General features: G+C 53.5%; 1 protein-coding gene across 1 annotated transcript; it reads right to left on the bottom strand.

Annotated features, from left to right (window-relative positions):
- Window positions 1–776: 776 nt before the first annotated feature.
- CALHM3 (calcium homeostasis modulator 3) lies at window positions 777–6,411 on the bottom strand. Its single transcript, XM_065893889.1, is given in 5 exon segments — window positions 777–994; window positions 997–1,267; window positions 3,923–4,134; window positions 4,137–4,177; window positions 6,125–6,411. Coding segments are annotated over 5 exon segments (1,029 nt in total).
- Window positions 6,412–10,906: the final 4,495 nt, after the last annotated feature.

Raw genomic sequence — 10,906 nt, 5'->3', positions numbered from 1 at the left:
CCCCTTGCCAGGAATATATAAAACTATTCATCAGCAGTAGTCAGCAAGAGGCACTCATTAGTACTTTTAAGAGGAACTCAGCAAGCGGGGCTCGCTCAGAGAATCTTGCTGGAGGCTGCAGGAAACCCAACCAGAGCACTGAAAACAAATACACACACCAACAGTCTAGAGGGGAGACTGACGTAGTAGCTCAGAGCAGACTCTAGAGCCGACATCCTGGGATAAAGTTCCAGCTCTTACATGGGTTACCTCAGGCAGCTTAACCTTTTATGCCTCAGTTTTCTCCTCGAAAAAATGGGACTAATAATCATCCTACTTCATTAGATTATCATAAAGATTAAATGAATTATATATAGAATGGAATAATGACTGGCACATACTAAGCACCATACAAGCATGTGCTATTGTCGTCATTATTATTTTAAATGTAGAATCTGGACATCTAGGACCCAGAACCCATGGCAGATCTATTTAGACTCTTGCTACTCAACATTTGGTTCACTGCCCAGAAGCATCAGTATCACCTGGGAGCTTGTTAGCAATGCAGTCTTAGCCCCAGTCCTGGGTAGACTGCATCAGAATCTGCATTTACCAAGAGCCCAGGTGAACACACTGAAGGTCGTGAAGCGCAGCTGTAGAGCACACAGGGGGCCACACGCAGAAACTCGGCCAGAGACTGGGCTATTTTGGGGAAGGAGGCCAAGAGGGGTTAGGTTGCCCTGCCTTGGGCTCCCCATAGCCTGGAAAGCCCTCAGACCCTTGTCAGAGCGGGCATTTTACGTGGGGACATGGCCAGGGTCCTTACACGTCGGTGTGCTGGGGCGGCCTGGGGCCACCCCCCCCCGCCCCCGGAGTCCAGGAGATGCTGTGAGGTCAAGTGGTGGTTTGCTGGAGTACCAGGTGCTCAGGCGGTGGTCCACCTGCTCCTGACTGGAGACTGCGCGCGGGTGGGCTTTCCCGCTTCCACCGTCCAGGCCCTCGTGGGGCTCAGCATCTCAGGGGTCTCCGGACCCCTGCCCGCGGAGTCCCGGGGCAGCCCCCGCGCCCGCATCTCGCTCTGCATGCTGGCGATGAAGTGCAGCACACGGCGGTGTGCGAAGCCCCGCGCGTGCTCACAGCATGTCTTGTCGAAGAGCTTCTGCTCCAGGTCCACGTAGTTGCTCCAGTATCTGCGCTGCATGAGGACTGTCTGGTCGAAGCAGGGCCTCAAACAGTGGGCCAGGAAGGCCACGACGATCAGCTGCAGGGTGATACCCCAGCCGATGGCCTGGAGGGTGGGGAGCGCGAGGTTGAGATATTGTACAATGTGGCAAGGATGTTCCAAAGTCTCTCCCTTTGTTTATCCCTTGCATCCTTTTCCAAATCTATCCATCTTCCCACTAAGTCATCCATCCTACCAACCACCTCCATCTGTCCTTCCTCCCATTTATTCTTTCATCCTTGCATCCATTTTCTATCCAACGATCTCTCCACCCATCTAGGCATCCATCCTCTTATCTGACTGTATATCTATTGTCTTTCTATCCAGCTAACCTCTCAACCATGCTTCCATCTGTCCATCATCCTCCTTCCTATCCAGCCATCTAGCCTCCCATCCATTCATGTTCCCATACTCTCATCCTTCCTTCCTTTTATCTATCCAACCATCCATCCACCTGCCATTCATCCCTCCAACTTTCCTCCTGAAGGGAACAAGAATATGTCGCCCCAAAATATGCCTCTTTGACATAAAAATTATTTTGAGCTGAAGACAATTAAGAAGGAGCATCTCCCCTTCTGCCTGAAGGCAGGAGGTAAATTCCCCTTTTGCTGGAGACAGACTCTCATCAGCCCAGAGACAGCAGCAGAGGAATCCGCAAACAAACCTTACTCCATTCGTTTCCTCCCATGTATTTATTTACCTTCCCACAGTTTCCACCCTTGGAAGCATAAAGCTGCTTTCCCTCGTGCTGACATTTCTCTGCAATGGTATTGCTCATGGCTGAAGATGCTATATAAGCATACTTCTAAGCCACTGCTTTGAGTGACCCTGTCTTCTTTTTTTTTTTTGAGTTACTCTTTGTTTTAGGTTTCTCCTGCATGATGATCACTGCACACAATAATAAACTTTTTGTTTTCCTCCTGTTAATCTGTCTTTTTGTTAGTCTCAGCTGAAAACCCAAGGTGGGTGGAGGTCAAGTTTTGCCTCCTTTGCACTCCCATCCATTCATCCGTCCATCCACCCATCATCTTTCATCTTTTTATTCGGTTCTTCATCCGTGCTTATATATGTGTATCCATCCCATCTATGCATCCATCCATCCTATATTTTGGGGAAGACACTGAGGACTCAGTCTTTGCTCGCACAGAGCTCACACTTCAGTGGAAGATACAATGAAATCGGTGATGAATGGCTAAGCACCACGTTGAGGGATGTATCGGGGGTTGTGGGAAGTCAGAGGGGCGATACCCAACCTGAACCTGAGGGCTCAGATGACAGTGCGGCTGAGGCTGAGACCTGAAGGATGGCAATAGTTTACAGGATGTGAACAGGGAATACTGTTCCAGGCCAAGCGTGAGGAGAAGCTGGAAGCAGTTCTCTGAGGCTGGAGACCCCACCTGGACAGCCCCTCGCCCTCCCCTCTGCCCAGCCAAAGGTATTGAGACATCGCTTAAGACCCGAGCAACCGTGTGGACTTGGAGCAGAGATATCACTCCTCTAAACCACAAAGACATATTTGAATCTTTATCATTTGCAGATGTGATTGACAAAGCTCTCTCATTTGGCCTCTTACAAGGTCCTCCCTCCCCCCACTCCAAATTTAAAATACTTGTGTGAGTATTTTACCTGGAGGGGCATTTAGTGTGACTGATCATTTACAGCTGAGTCAGGACTTAAACCCTGGTCTGACTGAGAATTCTACACTCTTTCCAGGGAACTAGTGAGAGCCTACAGTGTTTACATCCGTAGGAGACATCAAGGTGAGGAGACCAGACCTCCATTTACTTGGCAGGAGAAACTGAGGCCCAGAGCGGGAGGGACATGGCCAAGGTCACAGTCTGAAGCAGAACCAAGTGTCTCCTGAGCACTGGTCCTCTCTCTGCCACTCCACGGGCCTGCATCTGCCACAAGCCTGTCCTGGCACCCCAAAGTGCTGGGTTGTAGCTCCAGTGATGTTCTGCATGTGGTGGGTTCATGTAAACACTTTTGGCGGGGGACACAGCCCAGGCTGGGCTCTCGGAGTGGTGGAGGTGGAATCTGGAGCCTGGGCTGGGGATGGGGCTGGGGTTTGTCCCCAGGATAATGGATTCTGTGCCCTGTGGGGAGCCGGACATCTGGGGAGCCTGCATGGTAGGGAGGTGGATGAGAGGGTTTGGAGGAATGACACTTCAGATCCCTGCCCGGCCTCTTACAAACTGTGACTTTGGCCTTGTGAACTAAACTCTCAGAGCCTCAGTTTCCTCATCTGCAAAATGGGATGATCATGATTGCATCCACCTCATAGGCCTGTCTTGGGAATTGAAGTAACGCATGTGAAAGGCTTAACACAGTGCCTGACACATACGTGCTTAATACATGGTAATTAGTATCGTATTTCTGAGGAGTGAGCGGAATGTGTGTATGGGGTGGTGGCAGGGTAGAGCAGTCTATCTCCAGTGTTTTCCTGCCATCCAACTTGGGGATGAGTCTAGTGGACTCCCGGAGGGTACGAGCACCTGGCATCCAGCCTGGGGTGAGTCAGCATTGATGGCGGAGTCCCCACTTCCTAAGGCCCAACACTGTCCTGTGTGTGAGTCACACTCCTGATCCCCCCAGGGACCACATGGTCCATGGTTGTGCCTGCGGCATTGGGAGGGGCCTCAGGAAACCATTTGTACCTCCAGGCCCCTCGAAACCAATGCAGGACATTTCCTAGGGCTGGGAGAGGACCACCTGAATTACCTGTGACAGGCACCGCAGGTAGAGAGACACTGCCTTCCGAGTGGGGCTGTCCCTGACCAGCTCATCTTCCTTGCAGGGCACCTTGGCCAGAAAGAGCTGCACCTGGCTGGGGGTCATGTTGGCAAAGTCTAGAAACTTGTCAGGGTCCACGGAGCTGCTGAAGACACACACGAAGCAGTTCCCATCGAGGAGAGCCAGCAGGATCCAGACAAGGGGGCGGCCAGTGCTCTCTAGAGCACAGAGGAGAACATATACCTGGGAGCAGAGGAAGGAAGGGGGCACAAAGGGCAGCCGGAATTCAGCTGCAGCAGGAAGGCTACAGGGGAGATGCAGGGATGGACTTCCCGGGAGGAGGGATATCCCAGGTGTGATTACACCAAAGGAGGGGCTACAGGTCCGAGCAGCAGAGGATAGGGAAGAAGCAGGGCTGAGGGTCCCGGGAGTCTCAGGACCGGAACACGGGGGAGCTGGTATTCTTCCTGCTCTAGCTTTGTAGCAGACTCTGTTGGTGCCCTGTCCCGGCCAGAAGCATCTAGAGCTTTGGTGGGTGGTTCCTATTCATAGGGAGGGCCTGAGAGCTTCTGACCTCAACCACTTGCATGGCTCTGCCTGGGACTTTGGAGGAGTTTCTGCTCCCAGAGGTGCAGGCTGGAAGCGCTGGAGGGTCATGTTCCCAAATCAACCTTCAATCCAAGAGGGCAGGGCCTGGTGGATAAGAACCCCAGCTTCCAGGATCCTCGGTGGGACGATTCTGAGGTGTGTTCTATCCACTTTCTTAGAGGGTCCCCAGAAGGACTGAGCCCAAGTTGCCTACATATTATCACATTCTTTCCAGAGGCTGCTTTTGGGAGGACCCTAAACTAAGAGGGTCCCGTGGAATAACCCTCCCAGAGACAGCACCTTAAACACCTCTCCGCAGTGTCTGGGAGCCGCCCTCTGACTGTCCCCAGGTGCCGCTTTTGACCCACTCTGCCCGTCTAGTGGCCTGGGTTGGGTGTTGGTCACAGGACAGGAGCCCAGTGGAGCTGTACCCACTAGACCCCAGAGGAAAAGGTAAAGGGCATGCTTAGTGAATGTGACCCTCCCTGCGTGGCTGAATCACAGGGAGCTTGGAACCGCTGGGGAACATGAAACAGGCCGCTTGTGCACAGAATGCAGAGGTTTTTAACTTGGGTTGTACACAAAACATAAGATGGTGTGTGCTGGCTGGGTGTGTGTGTGTGCATGGCGTAATTATAAATACGTTGTAGGCAGGGGCGGATCCAGCATTTTCTATGGGGGCAATGTGGTTAGAAGGTGGAACCCAGGACTTGTTATGAAGTTACATTACATACCCTTGAGAACACCTCAGTTGTCCATATCAAAGAATAGGGGAGAGGAGGAGATCGTGAGTGAGCTAAAACCCACCAAGCCCCTCCTGCCACTGCCCATGGATCTAGAGCACTTATTTTGTCTAAAACAGGGCAGCAGTTCTGCCTTGGGCTGTGTTTGAATCTGAGCCTCTTCTTTGCTGTGGGAGCTCAGCCTAGTGAATCACCCTCTCTGTGCCTCAGGTCCCCCATCCTTAAAAATGGATCCAAGACGGGAGCCAACCCAGGGCCGAGGTGAGAATTCATAGGCGGTGCACACACAGCACTGGGCACAGAGCTTGGCTCCCTGTGGGCCGGGGAGCATTACGAATCGCTAAACTCAATGAGCTGATCAGGGCACCGACCAGGTGCGAGGCTCTGAGGACACTGTGACACAGCAGGTGAGGTCCTTGCCCTCGGGGAGCTTGCAGGAGAGGGGATGCAGCCTTCAAGCCAATGATGCCTCTCGTACGGCAACACGGCTGTGCACGTCATGGGATGGTCCTTCATGCATGTGGGGAGTTATAATCCATGGCCAGCATGACAGATGTGACCTGGATAATTCTTGGGAATCCTGTATCATTCATGCGTCTCCAGCACTGGGCATGGAAAGGTGACAGATGACAGGATCAGAAATATCTGTTTCCAGAGTAGAAACTGGCAGATCGGTCTCTGTGAACTGATGATGTCTTGGTATCATTTCCTAGGGGAAATGAGGATGCCTATGGGGGTGGGTGGGGGAGTTCTGACAATACCCACGGGGGTCACTGGGATTTTGGCACCTGGCAGTGACTGTGTGGTTGGGAGAGCCCCTGACAATGCCCACGGGGACCTGGGTGGCGAGGGACCACACCTGCCGATGCCTGGGTCCTTCCTTCGGTGCCCCGCAGGCCGGCGCCTCTCCTCCACCATCACCGCGGACTGCCGGTTGGCCAGGAGGCTGCAGAGGAAAAGGGCGGCTGGGGGCATGAGCAGCTGGCCCAGGCCATAGAGGGCATTGTAGCGCGCCAGGCAGGGGCAGTTGAAGTCGAAGGAGGAGCACAGCTTGACTGTGACCGCGGCCAGCAGCAGGCAGATGCCGTTCAACACCGACTCGGAGCTGGACTGGAAGTGCTGGAGGAGCGCGCGGAATTTATCCATGGCCGGGCCTGGGTAGAGGGCAGCTGCGGGTGGCGGGCGGGGAGGTTTCAGCTGCCTTCCTGGTCAATGCCAGCCCCGCTGGGGGCGAGCCCGGGGCTGCGGGAGGTTCTTCCTAGGGCCTGAGGGGACAAGGAGGAGGCGGGGTCTAGCCAAGGAGTGTAGGGCAGAGCAGGCTCTCTCCACCAAGGCCCCCTGGCCAGCCCGACTGCCCCCCACTGCTACTCCCCTCCTCTCTGGGGGGATGAGTCACTGCTCTGTGACCAGCCAGCCCAAAGCACCTCTAGGCAGTTGGTCCCCACCCTGTTCCTCCATCCCTCCCCTCTTCAGGACTGTGATACTGATGCCTGACAGCTGCTGGGGCTTCCCGTGGGGGGACAGGCAAATTCTGGGTGTGGTAAGACCACGGCACTGATGGAGCCAATTACATTTTCTTGTCTTGGTTTAAAACATGACTTGGGGCTTCCCTAGTGGTTGAGTGGTTGAGAGTCTGCCTGCCAATGCAGGGGACACGGGTTCGTGTCCCGGTCCAGGAAGTGGGCCCGTGAGCCATGGCCACTGAGCCTGCGCGTCCGGAGCCTGTGCTCCGCAACGGGAGAGGCCAAAACGGTGAGAGGCCCCCGTACCGCAAAAAAAAACCCCAAAAAACAAAAAACCCATGATTTGACTCAGCTGAGCCCAGGGAGATTTCACGTTGGCTTTCATGCTGGGAGGAACCACCAGGGGCGCCTTACCCTGCCCGAAGCCTTCCCGGAAGTCTCTTGAGGAGAGTTTAAACCATGTTTCAGTGTTTGCCAGGGTCGTGGAACGGAAGGGCTTCCAGACAGAGAGTACCGTCTGGACAAGGGCATGAAGGTGAGAAGCAGCCAGGTGTGGGTAGGCAGTTTGGGGTTGCTTGAATGTAGTGTCAGACAGGGGGTGTCGGGAGAGGGCACAGGGGCTGCTCATGGGTGCCTGCACCCCTTTCCTCCACTTTATTCTGCTGCCCTTCAGCTCTGGCCACGGAATGGCCCAGGTCTCCCTAAAGCGCAGCTCCCACTACATCACTCTTGCGCTCAGGTGTGACCAGGGCCCCCTCAGCTTCCTTAGCCTGGCGTTCAAGGCCCTCCTAGCCATACCCAGACATGTCCATGCCTCTGCTGACGCATCCTCCCCGCTGGAGAACCCGTGCCGCTTCCTCCCACCTGCTCTTCAAGAGGCAACTCCGATGCAGCTCTTTCACCGAGATGCCCCTGGTGACCTCAGCTCTGTGGGAACCTCTCCTCTCGCTTGGCCCTTGGAAAGGCCGCCCCAGCCTGCTGCTCCTCTCGCCCAGGTGTGGAGCTGGATCTCCCAGCTAGGACGGGCCCTGCACCCACAGCTGCCCGTCCCTGCAGCCCCCAGCAGGGTGCCAGGCAGACTGCATGGGTGGTAGATGTTTGTTCCCTGTGACGTTGACACTCAAACCCCCTTTTTGCGTCTCTAGCTCTGTCCTCTCTGCCCACTCCTTGACCTGTACCTGCCTCCCTGTCTGCTCCTAGGAGGTGAATGGAATGTAGGTCCTGCTCTTATCTCTGTCTCTCTCTTATCCTGTCCCTCTTTCCATCTCTAACTCTACTTTTCTCTGTGTGTGTGACCCCCTGTGTCCTTCATTGTGTGTTTCTGAGTCTTTCTGTGCGTCCCTCTGTCTCTGTCCCTCTCTCTGTGCTGTGGCCTCTTCCTGTCTATCTTTCCCTCCTCTCACCTGCGGCCCGCCCTGTAGCACCCTTGTCTTACTGGCCCCCGGTCCTGACACCGGCAGCCTGATGTGGGGAGAGGAGTGGAAGCAGCCACAGGAGCCCAGGCTCCATTCCTGGGTCACAGATCCATGGGCTTGGCCTGGAGCCTGGGCTGGGGGCGGGTGAGGCTCAGGTTCCTCCTCAATCTCCATCCCTCTGGCTCCCTCACTCCTAGCCCAGCGCTACCCTTGAACAAAGGAAAACCTCAGGGACTGGGATGGCCTTGACCCTACTGGCCCCTGCCCTGCTCCGTCCAGCCTGGGCCAGTGGGCATGTGGGACTCCCAGGGATGCCATCAGCAATTCCTCAGACCCCGGGTCCTCACAGTCATGAGTGCCACTCCCCACCCCCATCCCTCTGGAGCATGTGAGGTAAGCATCCTTCTGAATCCCTTCCGGCGCAGAGGCCCAGCCATGCCCTCCGGTCTCCACGGAGCCTGCCCTGACCGCAGCAGCTGCACGGATCACCCCTCTTCCCGCACGCTCAAACTTTTAGAAAATGGAAATGTCGGCATCTTTTTTTTCTGATTAAACACACCATTATGAAATACTAAAAATATCTAATATAAACGTATATTATATAAAATATAATATACTAGATAAAATATCTAATATAAAATATATATTATATATATGTAATATTATATATATTATATTAATATATATATTAGATAAAATATCTAATATAAAAATATATATTGACTGCAACCCCCCAAGTCTCCCTGTCACTGCATCAGTGTGTGTCCTTCCAAACTTGTTGCTGCCCACACGGGCACGTGCTGGCTGGCCCGCCTGGGAATCCTCGGGAAACAGCCAGGGACGCTGTGAGCGAAGCACTGGGTGCCCTGCTCACCCAGGAGCCCTGGGGTTGCTGGGGGAGAGGCAGCTCAGGCTGCCTCTGGGACTCCCATCTGAGGCCAGTCTCTCTCTTCTCTTAACCTTCATGACACAGGGCTCACTGTGTTTCTGTTTCTCTGAGAGATGACAGCCCAGCAGCTTGAGGGACCTGTGGGATCTGCAGATGAATTTTGTGTAGATCATTTAGCCTGTATTTTAAGTCAGACCATCCCCAATATGTCCTGCAAACTTCCTAAGTATCTGTGCAGTCTCCACTTCCGATGAGGTAGCGACAGACGGAAACCCGGGTCTTATATCTTATTTGTATCTTACCCAGTCCGTGTGCTAGTCCAGGTCCTGTGAAACAGGATGACCTGTGTGAGGGAAAGTGGGGAGGGAGTGGGAGAGGGCGGGAGCGCCGTCAGAGGCAGCGAGTGTGGCTCTGCGAGGAGGAGAGGCGAGGGCATAATGGAGAAGCCCTTCAAGCCGCTCTCTGTCCTGGTCTCCTAGCTAGCAGAGAACCACCAGCACCAGCACAGCCCTGGCGCGGGTCCTGGAGAGGCAGGCTGTTTGTCCGAGAGGTCACACAGCCTGGTGGGGACAGGCCCAGGAAGGATGTGCTCCTCCTCTGTGCCTTCCAGCCCTAGTCACCCTCTGGGCTGCTGCCAGGAAACAGAGCTGTCCCGCCCAAGACCCTGCTTCTCAACCCTGAACCCCAGCGCTGGGCCCCCCACCGAGCACGGAGGGGAGAGAAATGGGCTGGGAGGGTCTGAGCACCCCTGTCTCCCATTCTACTCTCAGGGAGGGGAGGGTGGCCAAAGGGCCCCCAGCTGCTTCTAACCTAGGGATTTTTCCGGAAGAGAATGGACAGTGTTTCTGAGGGAACACTGCAGGAAACTGGGACAAGGTCTCTCCCAGGCCAGCCTGTTCACAGCTCCAACCTCTGGGAGGCGAGATGGCCCTGCCAGGTCAGCCTGGGTCGTGTGACTGCACTGGCCCTTGCTGGGTATTTACTGGAAAACATTCAAGCAAAGAAGAAGGCAAGAAGGAAGCCCACCACGACTTAAAGGGCTATTACCTCTCGGGGTGAGCAGGTGCCTTTACATTAAGCAAAAATTCTGTATTTTCTAAATTGCCTATTTTATAATAATGATTTTTAAAATTTCCCAGTAAAAATCATAAGTATTTTTACTGGAAAAACTCACAGGGATTAAGGGACAAGGCAAAAGGAAGGAAGATCGTCTTTTGTTGCCCAGGGGCCGGGCCTGATATACAAGGAGAGGCAGAAATCGAAGAAAAATAGGAGAAAGGTTTATGTTACTCATGTGTGTGGAAAGAATATTCACTTGTAGATCTGCTGCAGAGTAATGCCTCAGATCAGATTTTCTCAACTGCCTACCCTACCTCGGGGCTCTGCAGCTGTGTTCTTCCAGATCTTTTCATTCTGGGAAAATTTTTAAATATCAGACTTTCATTTTAATGCTGACTTAAATTAAATCTATTTAGCAGTTTTAAACACGTGTTAACTTGCAATTGGAACATCTTTATACAGCAAGTCTTTGGTTTCTTTTTTTCTCAACTGAGGGTCTTGGAGATATATTCTTGGGGGTCCTCCATATTTTTATTTCCTTCGAAAGGAATCTGGGTATTTGAGAGATACTGGCTTGACTGTTCTTGGAATTCCTGTGATGGAGAGGGCTCCTTAGGACAGGGTGCCCCCTACTGGAGGAGTCAGTGTGTCCGTTGGGTGTGTGTGTGTGTGTATGTGTGCGGTGAGTATGTGTGTGTGGTGAGTGTGTGTGTGGTGTGTAGCGTGTGTGTCCTCAGAAGTACAGGCGTGGCTGTGTTTCTTCTTTCTGTATAGAGAACACACTCTCCCCTGGGGTTTCTTCAGAAGGAAGACAC

Source organism: Phocoena phocoena, chromosome 16 (genome assembly GCF_963924675.1).
Source record: "Phocoena phocoena chromosome 16, mPhoPho1.1, whole genome shotgun sequence".
Taxonomy (NCBI): domain Eukaryota; kingdom Metazoa; phylum Chordata; class Mammalia; order Artiodactyla; family Phocoenidae; genus Phocoena; species Phocoena phocoena.
This window is presented reverse-complemented; position numbering and strand designations above follow the sequence as displayed.